This window comes from Cynocephalus volans, chromosome 17, assembly GCF_027409185.1.
Source record: "Cynocephalus volans isolate mCynVol1 chromosome 17, mCynVol1.pri, whole genome shotgun sequence".
Taxonomy (NCBI): Eukaryota; Metazoa; Chordata; class Mammalia; order Dermoptera; family Cynocephalidae; genus Cynocephalus; species Cynocephalus volans.
Window position 1 is genome coordinate 4043703 of NC_084476.1, and position 18835 is coordinate 4062537.

Here is an 18835-nt window from a genome sequence, read left to right on the forward strand (position 1 = left end):
CGCCCCGGCTGCCGAGCCCCGCGCGGGCGGGCGGGATGCCCCGCGGCGGCCGCGCTCCGGCCCGAGCGCTGCGCTGAGCCGGCGGCGCCATGGAGCAGTGGCGGCAGTGCGGGCGCTGGCTCATCGACTGCAAGGTCCTGCCGCCCAGCCACCGCGTCGTGTGGCCCTCGGCCGTGGTCTTCGACCTGGCGCAGGCGCTGCGCGACGGCGTCCTCCTGTGCCAGCTGCTGCACAACCTCTGCCCCGGCTCCATCGACCTCAAGGACATCAACTTCCGGCCGCAGATGTCCCAGGTGAGGGTTCGGGCTGGGGGCGTCGGGGGCGCAGGGACGGCGGCGGAGAGCGGCGGCTCCCTGGGCGCGAAGTTGGCCCAAGTCCCCCAAGCTGGGGCGCGCCTCCGCCGCCCGCGGGGACTGCCCGGGTCCTGCTGGGAGGGGACCCCCCCACCCGGACGGGGCGCGTGTCCCTGCGCGCCGGGGTCGCGTCCTCGGGCCTCGCGCCGGTCGCTGGAGGAGCGGGCGCGCTCGCTGCGCCTGCCTGGGGCGCGGCCGGAGGGGCCGGGCGGGGCGGGCGGGAGCCCTCGGGGCCCCGAGGGAGCGGGTGGGCGCGGGGCCGCCCCTGCGCCGGCCTCCTCTCAGCCCCCAGGGCCCGGCAGCGTCCCCGACACCCCCCTCCCCGCCAGCGCCGTCGGGCCCTCAAGTGTGGCCTTTGTCGCGGCGGAGGCGCGCGTGTGGCCGCAGGGCCGGGCAGGAAAATGTCCGCCCCGCCATCCCGAGCTGCTTTTCTTGGCCCGTTGGAGGGAACTTGGCTAAGACTTAAGCAGCATCGAGGTTCCAGTCCCGCCCTCCGGGGGTCACGGAACTCCCACCCGGAGCGAGCTTTGACGGGGTTCGGGGAGGCCCTGGGGCCGGGGGTGGGCGGCCCGGGTCCGGCAAGTTCTGCCCGGGCGGGACCTTCCTTCCCGGGCCGCCCTGTGGGCAGCTCCGTGTGGACAGTGGCATTCACGAGCGGGACTCGGGAAACGTGGTGCCTGGGAGGAGGGTGGGCTGAATCACTGCTCCTGACGTTTCCTAGGGAATGGGGCCCTCCTCTCCGGGCGGATGGAGGGGGGCTGGCCGCGACAAAGGACAGCCCTGAGGGGGGCAGGGGCCACCCTCCCACTCGGTGATAATAGGTGATAATAACCCAGGGCCCGGGCCAGTGAGGAGCCGGTCAGAGCCGCCCCTGGAGCCAGCTGGTCCTGCACTGGCAGTAATGACCTGCCCTGCTGGGGGTGCACCCAGGAGCTCCTACAGCTCTTGTCCTGTTTCCGTCCTCACTGCCCCACTGTGGGCTGGGAAGTTCTTGCCCCACTTTATGGCTGGAGAGACTGAGGGGCCGAAGGGCGGCTGCGGGTCGGCAGAGCTGGGCTTCCCACTTGAACAGCAGGAGCTGCCCACCTGGCTTGCCCAGGGCAGGTGCCGGGGCGGATTGGCAGGGAGGCTGGGGCTCAGGCAGTGGGTGGGTGGGTGGAGGCTGAAAGGAGGCTCTCTGGGTCCTGGAGCTGGCCCTCTCCAGCTGTGGTTTGGGCGGGAGGGGACAAGGACAGCCGCTGCTGTGGCAGGTGGCTTGGCTCAGCCCCTGCGCTGGAAGTTCCAGTCAGAGACTTGCTGGGGTCCCTGGAGCCATCGGCGGGGCAGCAGTCCTGACACAACACAATCCCCTTGAGCCCTGGTGAGGAGTTTTTGGGGGGCTGGGCAGTAGGGGGACCCAGATGGGCATGTGTCCGTGTGTCTGTGTGGCCACACGCTCTGTCTGAATCCTGGCACTGTGGTCTCCCAGGTGGATGACCGCCTTCAGGGCCTTAGTTTCTCCATCTGTTTAACGGGGACAGTAAAAGTAGCCACCACGTTGGGAGGACTTGCTGAGAGGAAGCGCAGAATGCCCTTAGCACAGTACCCAACAAATGTTAGCGATTTTAGGCTCGTCATCTGGACACCGGCACGTGGTGCCCTCTGTGGCTGGGGGCTGATCTCGTCCTCTACTTGTTTGTCGTTGCCTGGGGGGTGGGGCTGACCACATCGATCTTTGTATGTCTGTTGCCCGCACAGGGACAGTGGCAAGTGCTCTGTGAACCTGTGTCGTATTGGATCAGGGTGGCCCCATCTGTATATTCATTTTCAAGTAGAGAAACAACTTTCTTTACTGTGTGTGGCTGTGCAGGGTTTGGGGAGAGACTTCGCAGCCTCTCTGTGTGGGTGCGTTTTGCTGTCTAGGAAACTTACATTTCCTGGGGTGGGGATGCAGGGGACGGAAGATGTCCTCTCGGTCCATGGTGGTTGGATCACAAGAAAAATCAGTTGGCCTTTCTTACCCGTCCTGCCTTTGGTGAGGCAAGTCTCTGGGAGGAGTATGGTATGCCACCCCTGTTACATAGATGAGAGTTAAGGTTCAGACAGGTTGAGTGACTTGCCCCAGGTCACCCAGATATAGTATGTGGCAAAACTAACATTTGAATTTAGGTCTCTCTCCCAGGACTGATTAAGACTCACCTAAGCTGTCTCGCGGCCTTGTTGACTTTCTCACGGGTACTCCTGGCCTCATTCTTGCGTCGTTTGTGGTGTGTGTGTGTTTTGGTGGGGGTGGGGTGGGGTGAGGCGCGTGTGCCCGCTTCCTGCGGGCAGCTGGATCCTTTGCCGGTGAGTCTGCAGGACCCCTCCTCAGGCACACGCAGCAGAGTCTTCCATCTCCCTGCCTGTCAGGGTGTGCCTGGACTGTCCTCTGTAATATTCCCTCCTTCCAGAATAGCACACTGCCTTCTCACGGGGATGTTCTGTTTTCAGAGGGTTCGGAGTGCCCCTCCCACTGTGTGTCTCGGCTCAGTTGTTGACCTTACAGGAGCATAATAGCAGTGTGCGTTATTGAGCATCTGCTGTGTGCAGAGCTGGGTCCTAGGAAATGGTCACAAAGAGATCCCAGTTGCCCATTTGGTCGTGCCCTCCTGGAGCTGGCATGGAACACTTTATTTTATTTTTATCCAAAATGTCCGGAAGCCACCTTGGGTTTAATTAAACTAAGTGGATATGGCCACAATCTGCTGATCCTAACAAGAGACCCAGTGTGTCTGGAGCAGCTCTGGTTGTGAGGTCCTGAGGTTGCCCATGCCAACAGGCAGCATTTGTGTTCGCTTAGGGCGCCACCCACCCAGCCACTGTCTTGCCCATATCACCCTGGTGGCCTCTTCCACATTTAATCGATCGGGGAGCCTGTCTGCAGGGACACACACAGAGAAGATCTGGGACCCGGCCTGCCAGCGTTTGTCCCACACCTCCCTCAACTCCTTCCCTTACCTTCCTCCTCCCAACACTCCAGCCTGGCCACTTCTTGGCACGCCCACCCCCCCCCATCTGTACCCATCGTGCGCTGTGCCCTCGCTTCCTTCCAGCCTGGGTTGACCCGAAGGAGCTAGTTGAGGGCCCCCTCCTCTAGGAAGCCTCCTCTGATTTCACGCACTCCGCGTCCCGAGGCACTGCGAGCCTGGCTCTCGGCTCCTGGTGTACCAGGTGTGTGTCTCTAGCTTCGCACTTTCCACACTTTGTTTTATTACCCGCATCACTTGGTAGCCGTGCCCTTGCTGCTGACTCTCCCAAACTCAGGGACTGGAGGGATTTAGAGTGAAGGATGCGGGCATCTGCATGTGGTTGCCCCTTCCTCCAGGTTGGGAGCCCCTGCAAGGCAGCCCTGAGGCTTGTTCATCTCTGGGTCCCGCAGAGCCTGGCCTCCTTCATCTTTTTGTTCCTTATTCAAGGAATAATTCCCAAGCTGCTGCTGCATGCTGTGCAGGCTTTGTGCCTGGTGAGGGGAGGGCAGGGGTGGCGAGCGGGCTGGGCCCTGTCCCTGCTGTCCTGAAGCTTCTGGTGAAGCACAGACGCCCTGCGGTTGACGAGAGGCTTGTTGACTGAAAACGTGCCCGTCCAATACCCAGAGAGCTCCCGGGTGCAAGTAGGAGGGTATTTGGTTGGTGAGGCCGAGGCAGGCAACACAAGGAGAAAAGAAGCAGAGAAAGAAGGCTGGTTCTGAGGGAAATAAGGACACCTTTTCTTTTCTTCTGTTTTGGTAGATTTTATTTTATTTTTTTAATTTTTGAAAATGTCTCAGACTTATGACAAAGTTTTAGGTACAGTATAAATAACTTCCTTGAACCATTTGAAGGTAAGTTGATGACCTGGTGCCCGGCACCCTGGAATGTTCTAGTATGTTTCCTACAGACAAGGGCATTCTTCTCTGTAACCACAGTACAGCCACCAAAATCTGGGAAAGTGCAGCGATATGTAATCCACTCAAGTTTCCCCAGATGTCCCCATCAGTGCCCTTCACAGCAAAGGGCGCCACAGGCTCCTGGACCACATGCCCGTGTCCCTCTTTAGCCTTGTTCAGCCGGGGCCGGGTGTCCTCAGCCCTTCTTTCATTTTCATGACCTTGACGCTTTGGAAGGTTACAGGGTCCTTTTTTTGTGAATGTCCCCTATTTGGGTTTGTCAGATGCCTCGTGATGAGACCCAGGTTAGGCACCTGCAGGAGTGGCGCAGCTGTGATGCTGCGTTCTCCTTGGTGGCAGGCGGGTGGCACGTGGCGTAGACTTGCCCCGCTGCTGGGGATGTTGAGTTTAATTATCTGACTCAGGTGGGGTTTGCCAGACTTCTCCACTGTAGTTACTCTGTGTTCCTTCGCAGCTAACACAGGTTTTCAGGAAGATACTTGGAGACAGTATAAATATCTATTTCGCCCTCTCTCCTTCCCGCCTTCCCTTTTTCCTCTCTCTCTTCCTCTCTTCCCCTCTTTCTTCCTTCCCTCCTTCCCTGCCTGTCTCCCTCCTTCCCACCAGTTTGGATCGTCGTGGCCTTCTACTTTATTCTACGCATTGTAATCTGTTACTCTCATTATTTGTCTTGCTGCTCACACTGTCTCAAGTTCGACCGGTGGGAATTGCGTCAAGCTGGCTTCTGTGTGTCTTTTTGACACGTTCCTGTCATTGTCTGAGCACTTGCTGACTTTCTGGCACAAGATGTTCTAGGCTCATCTTGTATTTTTCTTTCACCCCGCTCAGGCATCAGCCATTTCTGCAAGGAGCTCTGGTTCCTTGGTAGTTGAGAGGGGTATTTAGAAGCCAGGATCGGGGTGAGGTGTGCTCAGTGCTCCTGGGCTGTTCCTGCTTCCAGGTGCGGCTGTCAGTGTTTGCACCCGCGGGATCAATGTGTGTGTGTGTGTGTGTGTGTGTGTATACGAGCGTATACAGTTGTGCAGTGTGTGATGACTGACCCTGACCGTGTGTACGACAGCACTCTGGTAAGGCTGTAATGGAGCTGAAAAATTCCTGTCGCCTAGTGATGTAGCTGTTGTAACATTGTAGCGCAGTTTCTTTTTAAAAATACATTTAGTGTGGCCTAAGTGTGTGTACATGGTTTATAAAGCCTGCAGCAGTAGCGTCCTAGACCTTCACCTTCCCGCACCACTCACTCGCTGTCCCCCAGAGTAGCTTCCAGTCCTGCAAGCTCCATTCACGGTTAAGTGCCCTGTGCAGGGGCACCATTTTTATCTTTTAAACCATATTTTTACTGTGTGTGTTCTGTGTTTAAATATGTTTAGTCACACAGATACTTACCATGTGTGACAGTTGTCTATGTATTCAGTACATTGACATGCTCACGGGTGTGTAGCCTGGGTGCAGTGGGCTATACCAAGTAGCATAAGGTGCGTAGTAGGCTATACTATCTACGTTTATGGGATGCTCTCTTTTGAGGACACCTGTGGGTAAACATGTTCGTCCCCTGGCCCATTCTTCCTGTCCCTGTGTCCAGACTATGGCTGTGGACTGTGGTTTCCCGACTTTGGGGGATGGGATGCTGAGGACAGGGGCAGTGCTGGTCAGCTGGCCTGGCCGGGGTGGCGAGGCCCTGGCTTTAGGCAGATGCCCAGACATGAGCCCTCCCGCTGAGTCCCTACCAGGCCTCCCTCCTACTTGCCCTTTGAATCCATCTCTTTCTTTTGCACTGCCCAGCCCAGCCCCCAGCGTCTCCTAGACTAGGGGCGATAAGCCTTTTCTGTAAAGGGCTAGAGAGTAAATACTTTAGGCTTTGTGGGCCAGATAGTCTCTGTTGCAACAACTTGACTCGGCCCTCATAGTGTGAGAGCAACTGTAGGTGAACTCTAAACGAAGGGGCGTGGCTGTGCTGCAATAAAATTTATTTATGGAGAATGAAATTTGAATTTCATATAATTTTCACATGTCGCAAAATAGTATTCTCTTCACTGTCCCCCTCCCCAACCGTTTAAGAATGTAAAAACCTTTCTAGGTTTGCAGGATGTACAAAACCAGGCAGCATCCCTCAGTCGCCTGAGCCCTGTCCTAGGCCGTTCCCTTGTCTCAGGCAGGCTTCTGCACCCAGCCTAGTCCACCAGCCCCTCTCTGCCGCAGGCACACCATGTGCCTCCACCCTGGTTTTTCACTCCCTGTCTGGGTGGCACCACCCTGCCTGGTGACACCCGCTCATGTGACTCCCTGGCTCCCAGTGCCCCAGCGTTAGCCACACTGGTCCCTGTCTGTGGCTTCCCACCTCTGGGCCTTTGCCCCTGCAGTTCCCCCTGCTGGGGGTGCCCTCTGTCTTCCCTTCTTGCCTGGCTCACTGCAACCATTTGCCTGCGACTGTCTGCTTAGAGGCCTATCCTGGGGAGCCTGTCCTGCCCCCGGCTGGCTCAGGGCCCCTGAGAAGGGCTGTGGGTCCTCTGGGCCCTCCCCTCCCTGCTCTTCCCGCACGGTTTGCAATTATGTCCCCATTTGTATCGAAAGCACTTGGCACTGCCCAGCAGGCAGGAAGTGCTCAACAAGAGCAAAGCTTTCTCAGGCCTGCCTGGTGCCAAGCAGTGTGCCAAGTACCGCCTGGGGGACCCGGCCCCGCTCCAGGTGCAGACAGGGGTTGGGCTTTTCGCTCAACCCCATTTCCTAGGTGAGGCTGTGGGGGGCTGGGTCCCTGTGTCTCGAGCGGTCCTGCCATAAAGAAGGCCTCAAAAACATTTCATGAACGGGATCTCGGAACCTTGGTGGTGATGGTATCCCCTGAGCTCCTCACCTGCAGTGGGATGGCAGTGGCCACCTTGCAGGCACTGGGAGGATTTGGTGTGAAAAACGAGCCTGGTGCTGCCCCTGTCTCAGGTGCCTCAGGACACTGTGCACCCCCCCACCCCCCGCCCCCCCAGCCAAGGGGCAGCCGAGTCATCCCCAGCTGGTGGGCACCCCCTGCCTGCCCTGCCTTGGCATACAGAGCGACCCCCGCCTGTGGGAGCAGTTCTGCCACCTGGAGCACATGGAGGGCTATGCTCCGGTGGTGGGATTGTCACTGTCACTAGTGCTCGTCTGCAGAATCAAGTGCCTCCCTGGGGGAGCCGGATGCTCCTACAGCACTGAAGTCCGAAGGTGGGAAGAGGGGGCTGTGGACAGTCACACCAGGACTCAGGATACCTGTGAAGGAGCCTCATGTCCTCTCCCTGCTGCTCATCCCCAAGGGGCTCCTGGTCTGGCTGGGGCAGGAGAGGGGCACACACAGGCTTTGCGGTCGATGTGGTTTGAGGCTGTACTAGTCCTCGGCAGATGGGGGTGTTTGGATCCCTGGGGGCAGGGTGATTTTGGAGGGCTTCGTGGAGGAGGTGGCACTTGAGCTGGCCTTGAAAACTGGGTGCCTCTGGTAGCTAAAGGTGGAGACAGTTCTATGTGGGCAGAAGCTCGGAGACGTGCCAACACGCCACCCCCACCAGTCCAGATCACTGCTGGATGGGGTGTTGCGTTTTATGAAATCCTTGTCCCAGCAGCAGGTGGGGCAAAGGTGGGCTGGACTCCAGGCAGCTCTGACGATCACGGACACGAGGTGGCCACCACTCACTGCTGAGCCTGACCCGCTGGTATTGGTCTACCTGCTGGGTGTCCTTCCTCCCCCAGCAGCCTTGCAGGGCATGGTGTTTCGCATCTGCAGGTGAGGAGACTCACATGGAGAGATGGAGGGATGGAACGTTCCAGAGATGGTGCCCCTGCCACAGGGCCAGCTGGGCAGCTGGGGTGGACGGGGGTGAGTGACTGGCCTTTGTGGTGTTGGGTGGGGGCAGCGCCCCAGTCTCCTGGGAAGAAGCTTTTTGCTGGGGTCCCTCTGCCCAGCCTGGGTGGGCTCAGGGCTGGTGAAAGCCAGGCTCTCTGGCTCGGTCCCGGGAGGGTTGGCTTCCTGACTGTCAGCGCTGGTGCCTCCAGTCTAGGGGCTCGGGAGACCCTGCGAGACACCGGTTGGGTGACTCTGCCGGGGTCAGTGGGTGCAGGCGGGGAGGGCGAGGGGGCGGCCCGAGGTCACGCAGCTGTGGGGGCCTCTCGGGTCTCTCACCTCAGGAGCTCCATTCACTTCCCTCCTCCCGTCGCCAGCGCAGCAGGCCCCGCACGGTCCTTGGGTTGGTGGGGAGGTCAGGGCTGGCCAGTGCTGCCCTTCTGGCTCTCGGGCCTGTGGCCTCCCTGCCCCCCTGCTGTCCTTTCCCCAGTGCCCGTCTGCTGAGCACCTGCTCCTGCGCACTGGGCGACAGAGACAGAAACCCGGTTTTGTGTTGCTGGCTTTCTGGAGGGGAGACAGAATAAAGATTAGTGGAGAAATAGAGACGGCACCTTGAGACGCAGAGAAAGAAAGCGGACAGGAGGCCAGGGCCACCGTTTCAGGCAAGATCAGCAGGCAGGCTTGCCATGCGGGGACAGTGGGCCCCTCTGCCTGTCGGAGGAGGTTTCCATGTCTTCCCCTCACCACTGGCACCTGCACTCCCAAATGTTTCAGCCCAGTGCTGGCACTGGGTACCGCAGGGAGGCCCCTGGAGTCACGTTCAGACTGGGGCCTGCTGGGGGGTCCTCGTGTGCCGTGGCCGGAGGCTGGACGCTGGGCCTCGGTCAGCTCCTTGCTGTTCTGTGCGCAGCTTGGCTCCTGGCCTGTGTCTGCCACAAGGAAGTCTCCTGTCCGCGCGTCCTCCCGCCCTGTCAACATCCTCTGTCTGAGTTCCGCTGGCTGCGTGGCGTCCGCTCCTTCCCCATGCCCTGGGACAGCCCCCCGGCCCCGCCTGCTCTGGCTGAGCCATCTTTGTGCAGCTCCATCGGGGACCCGCTTTCCCACCCCAGGCCTGGCCTCGCAGGCAGGGGCGGCCACCCCATGTCCCTGGTGCAGACGGCTCAGCGCTGGACCCTCTCAGGCCCGGGTTCACACCCCGCCTCACATTTCCTGGTGCTCCGACGGCACCTCTCTGGGCCCCCGCTTCCTCATCTGTAAAAGGGGCTTTCTGGGAGCCACCCCACAGGGTTTGGTTGAGGACTGGTTTAAGAGGACAGAGGGGACACACGGCTCTCAGCCCAGCGCCTGCAGTGTGAGAACTGCTCAGAGGGGGGTGTGCCCCCTGCAGAGAGGAGCCAGACTTCTGTCCCTCACTCCGGGCACTGAAGCTCTTTGTAAATGTCCCTCCCCTGTGCTCTCTAAACACACTGGGGAGGGAGGTCCAGGGCCAGGAGTGGGGACTGCAGGACCTGCACACCTGCTGTGACACTGGGGTCAGGAGCTGGCCAGACAAGCCCCCACCAGGGTGGGATGAGGGTTTCCAGTTCCCTGAAACGCTGCCCTCTGAGGGGCTCTCTCACTGGATAGCATACTGTAGCTGCTGCGACAATTTTTGGTTTCTGAATACAAAGGATAAACGGAACAGCCACGAGGCCATGGGGGGGACAGGTCTGCACCGCAGGGGTGTCTGCACCCTGGGTCAGCATCCCGGTGCCCACCAGCTGCGGGTTCCACAAGTGTGGGTGCTGCCAGAAACACACCGCCTTCTGTTTGTGTGGTTTGTTTGTTAGTCTTTGTAGGATTTGTTTAAGGAATCTAAAAACTGTTTTAACAAGACCTACTCCTCGTCCCCCTGAGCCAGCTTACCCTTGAAGTCACAAGCGCTTCTGTTGGCTCGTTTTGGTTTGTACTTTTGGTTTCAAGGCAGCACGCAGACGTGGTGTTCTCCCGTCCCCTGCACCAGCTCGATAGCCGCGGGCCTTTCTGGGGTTGGGGAGCCCCATCCCCAAGTCCCCCTGAAGCCTCCAGCCCCGTGTTTCCAGTTGTCTTCGTGGGGGGAGGCGGTGCTTGTCTGTCTTCTGCTGTGGGAGAACTTTTTAAAATGCTGTTGCCACCGCCAAGAGGCTCATCTTCAGATGTGTGATCCTTTCTGCTGGGGCTTCGGTGCTGTGGTGGTTGCAGCAGGAGGGGTGTCCCCACTTTGAGACAGAGGAGGTGGCAGAGTGGGTGCTCGGAGGTGACTCCAGGACCCAAGCCGTTGGGCAGGCGGGCGTGGGAGGGCGGTGTGGGTTCTGTCTGTTGCTCTGTTCCCTGTGACTCCCCCGTCCCAGCCCTGCCCGGCCCCTGCCCTGCCTCCCTCCCAAATGCTGTGTGCCTCGATTTCCCTGGTCTTGTACACATGTCCAGTTTTTAACGACGTTTGTTTGATCGTCACATTTTTCTCATAAGTGTAGGATGCCACCAGGGGCAGGTGGTATGGGCAGTGCATGACCCCAGGGCGAGATGGACACCACATCCCTGTTTCATGGCTATGGAGCAGAGGCAGCAGGTGCTAAGCCACGTGGTGGGCACCTGCCAGTCACACCAGCCACAACACTTGTGAGAGGCTGGGTGTTCCTGACTCCAGGGGCCATGCCCTTGACCACGCTTGCTCCCTAGAGTTTTGAGGCCCACAGTTGGGTTTTCTGCCTTGCTCTCTTCTCCAGGGTGTCTGTGGTCTGCCCTGGGATTGCTCCTGCTGAGGTGTGGTCTGGTGGGCGAGGCGGCCGCTTTTGGAGTGGCCGGGCTCTGGAGGCCCGCCCCAGCTTCGGCATCCAGCCTCGGCCTCAGGGATCCTTGTTAGGCACCTGCCCATGTGACAGCAGACATGGATGGAGCTCAGACACTCCCTTCTTTTAACTGCACAAGAAGGTGACCGGCTTGAGCGCCATTGCCACAAGTCCTGAGTGTACAGGGCACTTAAGCAAGCTTTAGTCTAGTGGCACCCTGTGTCTCGGGCTTCTTGGGGTGGAGGAACGTTCTGGTCCCTTATGCTCATGACAGCCACATCTTGAGACTCCACTGCCCGCTGGACCATCTGTGCCCCCCTCCCCCAACCCCCAGCTTACCTGGCTGTTGGGACAGGAGAGAGAAATGATCAGCATTCCTTTTGGTGAGAGACAAGGCACCCTTCAGATCTGAGCTGTTTTCATCTACAGTTGAGGTTTGCTTCTAAAAACCGACACCGAGCACCAGTTGGATGCTTGGGTGGTCTCTCTCTGCCTGAAGTGCCTCTCGGTCTTGTTTGTTTTCACGCCAAACCTCAAAGGGAGCAGGCTTGAGGCAGGACAGCTGGGCGTGAGTGGGCCTGGAGATGGGGCGGTTGGACTCCCAGGCTCCCGGGCTCCCCGGCCTCAGACTTGCTGCATCCTTCCCTTGGGGCTTCCCTGTTCCTAGCTGGAAAGGGGCAGACCCCTGTCCCTCGTGCTGTCCAGGCATGGTACAGTGTGGTTCGGACTCAGGGCCTGAGGCCTGGCTTTGCTGGTGAACACCGTGTCCCCCTGAGCTTGACCATCATTGAGCCTCAGTGTCCTCCTGTATAGGATGGGGATAAGAATAGCATCCCTGTCAGAGGACGAGCGGATAAGCCACACGTGGTCTGTGCACACAGTGGAATATTACGCAGCCACGAAGAGGAGTGAAGCTCTGATGCGCTATGACGCGGATGAACTCTGAAGACGTTGTGCTCAGTGAAAGAAGCCAGACCCAAGAGGACACGTGTAGTACGACTTCATTTGCATGAAATGTCTGGAATAGGCTGACCCACGGGTCAGAAAGCAGATGAGCGGTTGCCAGGGACTGGGGAGGAGGGAATGGAGTGACTGCTGATGCGTTTCTGTTTGGGATGATGAAAAAGTTCTGGAACTCCATGGTGGCTCCCGGCATTGTGAGTGTGCTCTCATTAGTGGTAGGTTTTGTGGTGTGTGTATTTTACCATAATAAAAATAAGTAGCATTTCCCTTGGGTTGGGAGGAGAGTCGTCTGTGGACACTGTGGGCAGGCCCGTGCAGACGGACACCTGAGCCCGGGCCCACCCTGGCCCTGGACACCTTTGCCTTCACAGGCCCCTTCCTCCCTAAATATATTAACAGTGTGTCTTGTGGCTGCGTTGGCATAAAGGTGACTGTACTGGTATAATATGTTTAAATATTTTCTTGGACCTAAAACACCTCCATGGTTCCCTGTCACTGTGCCTGCTGTGCCCGGTGGACGGGCCAGCCCTGCATGGCCTTATCTCAGCCGCTCCAGGCAGCTTGGGGTGGGGCGGCGAGTGGGAGCCTGGACTTTGGCAGGAGGTCAGTTTTGTGTCCCGTCTTTGTCACTCATCAGTTGTGTGATTTGGGGCGAACTGCTTCATCTCTGATCCTCAGTTTCCTTCTCTGTGGACTGGGGATGCTGATGTTAGTGCTGACAGTAACAGTGGCTGGACGCCGTGTGTCGAAAGGTGAATGGGCTCATGTGAGTGACGCTCTGTGAGCCTGGCACGTGTCTTCCCCCTCCGTAAGGTCTAGACTGGGCCCTTTGGAAGCAGACCCAGAGACAGGAGGGGCAGCCAGGTGACGAGGAGGCTGCTGACTGCTCCTGGCTCCTGGACCGGGAGGGAGGCTGGCGGGGCAGGCCTGGACTGGCACGTCCCAGGGGACGTGGGCAGGGCTGCTGCTGTGAGTCAGGAGACCCCCTTGGGGCAGTGGATGACACAGGCCATTACCCCCCATCTCATGGGAGGGCTCTCAGTGCTTTTGCCTGCCTTGGCATCGGCAGAAAGAGACCGTCAAAAGGCCCTTGCTGTGGACTGGCCCCCTACAGGCAGTAGCACATGCTGGTCTCCACTAAGGGACCTGAATGGCCTTGAAGGCTGTGCAGGAGGAGGGTGGGGATGGCTTGGCACCTGTCTTGACTTGGGGCTCCACTGTGAAGTGACAGGAAAGCTGGGCTGTGTGCGCCCTTGGTCTCCCTTGCCCTGGTGTCTGGGGAACTCGGAGCCCCTCCGTGACTCACCTGGGGCCCGACGACCACTGCAGGCCGGGTGCCTGTCCTTCAGTTGGGGTGTGAGAGCTTCCTGGGTGGTTGGAGAGACTTTTAGATGTAGGGTTAATGGATTAATTACAGGCAGCACCTCAGGTGGGCCTGGGGACTGGATGAGGTGGGACCCCCATCTGCATGGGGCTTACCCATGAGGATGCCCCTGGGGATGCCGGAGTGTGTGTGTGGGTGAGTAGGGTAGGTCTGGGGGCTTCCTGGAGGAAGTGGCCTTGCTCCTGAGCCTTGAAGGAGCAGGTCGACAGCTCCGAGGCCCCCGTCTTGGCTTGTTGGCCTCAGGCCAGGACTCTGCTGCCAGCCCATTTCCAGTTTTCTCATCTTCTTCTCTAATTGCCCAGTTGTCCTTTGGCCCAGCTGCTCCTTCTCTGCAGTCAGCTGAGTGGGAATTTGACGCTCACCCCAGGCCTGCTGGGGGTCCTGCGTTTTGGTCCTCTTCAGGGACACAGGTGTGCTTTTTCCTGATGTAGGCATTGGTGGGTGGCCACGAGTCTCAACAGCTGCATGCTGGCAATGTCCCTGGGACGAGGGTCGAGGGAGGTCCCCCCTGCCATAATCAGTGGGATGGCAGGGAGAGGGGATTGCATTTCTTTCGAGCACATCATCCTCGTCTTACTCTGTTGGGACTGTGCGGGCCGTGCACTGTCAGCCCGTCATCCTGGCTTCCCTGGGTCTCCTGCCTGTCTATAGAATGAGGCTGGGGGTGATTTTCCGCACAGCTGCTCCTTGTGGGTCACCTCCTGGCAGGCCCACGTCCAGGGTCAGGCCCGCAGGCTGCTGGCGTAAGGATGCTCAGGTGATAGGATAACACGCCAGTCCTACTTGGGGGATGGATGCTTCCCACGCACGAGAAGCCTGTTCTTTTCTGGTTGAGGACTTGGGCAAGGTTCTTAACTTCTCTGAGTTCCTGGGACAGTACCTGTCTCTCCCACTCAGAGTGGGCGTGAGGACGCAGGGAGAGGAGGCTCTGGGTGTGCTGGGCAGGCCAGGAGCCTGACAGAGTGTATGCAGAGGGGACTTGTCCAAATCCCCAGCGCCCTGTGTGCCTTCCCCCATGGCCTACTCCGAGACCTTCCACGTACCTCCACATGCCTTCCTCGTGGCCTCCCGAGTGTCTTCCTTGTGGCACAGTTCTCAGGCACTGGGTCCTTGCTGCTGGCTGATGAAGGTACTGAGGTGGGCCTGGGGGTCTCAGGCTGAGCTCCCTGGGCTGCTGAAGTCTTCCTCTCTCTCTCCGGGAGTGAGGCTGGGTGGTGTGAGCCAGGCAGCAGCTTCCCCAAATGCACGCCTCCTGTTTCCCGCTGTCACCCAGTACCTTCCTCACAGTGGCCCAGGGGAGCTCCCCAACCGAGTTGTCAGGGAGAGGAAAGCCCCCTTCCTTCCCAACCCCGTAGGTAACCAGGGCCCACTTCAGGGTAGGTGAGGAAGGGACACGGGCCCAGGGGCATGAGAGATCTCAGGCCACTCGCTTCATGTGTGGGCTTCAGTTGCCACACCTGTAAAATGGGGCCATCATTTCTGCCCGACATGCTTCCCGGGGTGGAGGGGAGGAGGGCCCGGAGGGTGTCTGAAGCCGGTCTCCCCTCGCCGGACTGAGTAACCAGAGCTGCGCGCCGTCTGGGTCTGTGTGTAATTACTCCTGTGGGAAGCCGCCCAGCCGATGACTCCCGAGTCCCCGTACTCCGTGCTCTGCCTGACAAGTCCCGGCTTCTGCTGTTTCTCAGGAGGGGCGTTTTCTCACGGTGGCTCAGCTCGCAGTAGACCAGCCGCCCTCGAGCTGCATTTGTCTCCGGGAACCAGCAAGCCAAGGCGGCGTCTGCTTTTAATCATGACGTGGGTTTTCTGCTGTTTTCTTTGGGAGAATCTCAGTTTTTCTGCATTAGCTGATGACGCAATGTTCCTGGACCCCCCCACCCCCCCAGCCTGCCCCTCCCCAGCACTTCAGGCGCTCAGAATGTAAGCATCAGAGACTTGGGGATGTTCTTAGCGAAGAGTTGGGCGGATCGGGGCTGGTGCGCGTCTTGATTGCCTAATTAGCAGGAGCTGAGGGGTGCGCCTGGTGAGAACAAACACTGTGTCTGGGAGTGAATAACCGGGTCAATAAATCCAGGCTGCAGACCCCGCCTTTCAGAGCAGCTGCGTGTGTGCGTGTTTTACAGTCTGGCTGACCGTGCAGCAGGCTTCTCGCAGCATCCTCTCTGGGCCTGGGCAGGTGTGGGTGCGAATGAATCAGAGTGGACTTTGGGGTCAGGAGGTGGCTTGGTCTGCCATCCATGCTGTGTGCCCTCGGGCAAAAGGCTCCCCTCTCTGTGCCTGTCCGTGGCTCTGATAAACTGGGTGATTCTGTCCACCTCCTCTTGGTTGTCTTGGGACTCGCGCCTGCTCTCCTTGAAGCAGCCGAGGGTGCTGGTGTTCCACAGCCCGAGGGACCTTATGGACACCCTGTTGGATGAGGAGCCACCCTTTCTGAAGCCCTGGCCACCTCCTGCTGTGAGTCAGGGCCCAGGTGGTGTGGGCAGTCACTGAGTAGTGGGTTCTGTTGATGGCCAGGGACCCATGACTATGGCTCAGCCCATGCCCTGTCCCAGCTCTTGGGGCCCCCGTCCTGCCCTGCTTCCTCCTGCCTGGGCCTTTGTCCTGCATGTTAGCAGGTCCCACGTGCTGGCCAGAATGGGTGGGATGCCAGAGTGTCACCATCACCTCTTGCCTCCCCCAGTGGAGTGGCTCCTGCGTGCAGCCTTTCTCCAGCTTTGTCATCTGGTGGCCCGGGGAATGTGGGCTGGCACCTGGGCTGCCTCCAGTCCATGCTGGAGAGGCCCTGGCTGAGAGGGCTCGGCCTCTGCCACGTTCCTTGGGCACAGCAGAGTCACTTCTCGCACTGGGCCTCTCCTGGAGCTGCGTGGTGACACCCAGGTGTCTGTGATTAATGAAATAGTAGCAGTTACAGTCCTTCCACTGGAAAGCTTTGGAAACCCTGAGGCTCAGAGAGCGCAGAGAACCTGAGTTCCCCAGGAGGAGATGAAGGTGGGACTGGAAGCCCTGTGGCCTTAGCATCCTCGCCTGCAGGCACAGATGCCAGGATTTGCATCTGTCCAAACACTCCCACCCATAATTCATGCTGGCACCCACTCTCTTTTTTTCTTCACTTATGTGTGTAATACTTTTTTTTTTTCTTCAGAAAAAGGAAGATAGAATTTTCACACACTACTACCATCTCATGCAAATAAACCTGGGGAGAAATTGGCCTGCCAGCTCTTTGGGTGTATTTTGCGGTAATTTAGCTGCTTAAATGAAACATCTGTTAGCCAGGGCGGCTCGGGGAGGGCAGAGCTGTAGATTAAAACAAGAGCAGGGGAAGTAATTTGTGTTTACTGTTAGCAAGAGTGACTTGCCAAGTTGGATCCACCCTTGAGGAGAGGGAGCTTTTGGCACCGAGGGCCACTGTGCAGGCCACGGGGGTGCAGGGACTGGAGTTCTTGCATCTGTCCCCTGGGGTCCCTGGGCTGCACGTGGGCTCTGGAGTGTGGAGCTGCTTGGCAGGGGTTGGCTGGGGCTGGGGCTCAGGGGAGAAGCTGCCCCGTCTCTGCAGCCCCAGAAGGCTCTGGTCGAGTTTCCTCCCTTGGGGAAAGAGGATGGGCGCCCACCGTGGAGGTCAGGAGCCCGCGGGGCCTGGCTCAGAGCTGGCCCCACCACTGACTTGGCTGTGTGTGCTGTGGACGAGCTTCCTGATCCTCCCCCAAGTCTCCGTTGACTCATCTGTCAGATGGGCTGCTGTGGAGGTCAGGGGAGGTCCTGTGATTCTCAGGGCTGTCGTGGGCTGCAGTCCCTGGCCCCCAGTAAACACTTGGATGTGGCAGCCGGTTTCCCATCCTCCACTTTGGAGACTGACTCTTTATGTGGCTTTTGTTTGCGGGACCTGGTGGGCAGTGATTTTCATCTGAGTTGCGCTCTGTGTGGTGCAATGGGGTGGAGGTGCCCAGCCCTGCTGGGGCACAGGTGTGCTCCTGGTAGAGGACAAAGTGCCCTGGCCCTAGGCCTCTCTGCACCCATGGAATTGATGGTGACCATGTCACTTGTGAGTGATTGGCCCTTGGGGCAAGGGAAGATGTGGGGTGAGAGACCTGGCTTCTCCTTCAGGGGGTTCTGCAGAGTCTGGGGGGAGAACCGAGGAGTATAGGCATCAGGGGAGCCCTGGGTGGGCGAGGTGTGTGGAGACCCAGGACCACGAGTGCAGTGGGTGCTAAGGCCATCCTGCATGTCTAGGGGAGGTGACAGGAACCTGAGTCACCGCCTCGAAGGTTGCAGGAGGGCAGGGCGGTGGGTGGTCGTGTGGGTGGCTTCACCCTGGGGGGTGCCGAGGAGCCATGGGAGGGGTTTGGTGAGAATATGGTGTGCTCGGATTTGGCTTTAGAAAGTTCTGCTGTGTCTGCTCTGTTGGGAGGCTGAGGAGGAGGTGGGTGGGGTTGTCCAGGCAGGAAAACTCATGGGCCTGTACTGGGGGGTGGTGGATGGGGGATAGTGGGAGTGGAGCAGAATGATGGGCTTTTTGGGCATGCAGGATGGGTGGGTGGGCTTGGGAGTGGAAGAGGATGTTCTGGTCTCAGGCTTGAGCAGTGCAGTGGATGGGGGGCCTGTCCAGAGTCATCCCCCGGTCCAAGTCATTGGCCGAGGGTACAGGGAAGGCTGGGCTCTCCCAGTGGTCCATCGGGAATCTGCCCCAACCAGAACTGGGGGACGTTCCTTCTCCACCCCGTGGTGTTCCCTCTCTGGCTGTGAGCCTTCCGCTGCTTTTCCAGTCTCTGTGGCATTGACTGTGGTTGATGTCCAGGTTTGCTGGACTTGAAGGTGGGTGTGAATCGTCACGGGGGTTCTGAAGCTGGCCCCAGCCTGGGGTGACCAAACTCAGTAGAGTCTTGCAGAGCCGGGCCCATGAGGAGGCATCTTTGACTGGCACAGACTTCACTGCAGATCCTTTCTCCTTCCTGTTCGTTTGCACTCTCTACCATGCCAACGGTGTTGCCTTCGGAAGCGCATGGTTGGTTCAGAAGATCATAAGCAGGTGCCCACGTCCACCCCTTGCGGGCACTGGGCAGCACATGAGCATCCAGCTCCTCGGGGAAGTGTAAATGCCCAGTGTGCGGGTTCATCTCAGGTAATGGGAGGACTTTTGCAGACACCCAGCTCAACTGCCTCAAGACCCAAAACAGTGTGTCTTATTTGTGAGTGGTTTTTGCCTGCGGAAAGAGTGGTTTTTCCTGAAAAGGGCATCGCCTGAGATTGATTTTTTTGTGGACTCCTTTATTGCTATTGATCTGGTAAAGCTCTAATCAGGAAGTAGCCTCGCAGTGGTTCTGTTGGAGGTGACTAGCTAACTCGTCAGTTTCTCAGCGAAGAGCGTTTGCCGTGACTGGGGGCGGCCCCACTCTGTGAGCCAGCAAGCCAGCGCATGGGGTCCCCCCCTCGAGCTCTGCGCTGGGCCACTGTCCTGCCGTAGTGGACCTCAGGAGGGAGCCCAGAGCTGACAGAGGATGGTGCCACAGTCTGAAACTGTGGGGGGAGGTGGAGACTGGGGGTGGCTCCCTGTCCCAGCCACCCCTTTCTCTGCATCTTAGAGACACCAGTGACAGGAGGCTGCCTGCTGTGCGGCCTAGTCCCCAGGCG

General features: G+C 58.8%; 1 protein-coding gene across 5 annotated transcripts in view; it reads left to right on the top strand.

The window, feature by feature from the left end:
- The first annotated feature begins 89 nt into the window (after positions 1-89).
- Positions 90-18835, top strand: part of VAV2 (vav guanine nucleotide exchange factor 2) — a 201136-nt gene continuing 182390 nt past the window's right edge. For all 5 annotated transcript variants that reach the window (XR_010022100.1, XM_063081538.1, XM_063081541.1 and 2 more), the window contains exon 1: positions 90-293. Coding sequence is in view for 4 of the 5 variants with exons in the window: in XM_063081538.1 (XP_062937608.1) it covers positions 90-293 (204 nt within the window). In the remaining variant the exon portion in view is untranslated. The remainder of the gene's footprint in view (positions 294-18835) is intronic.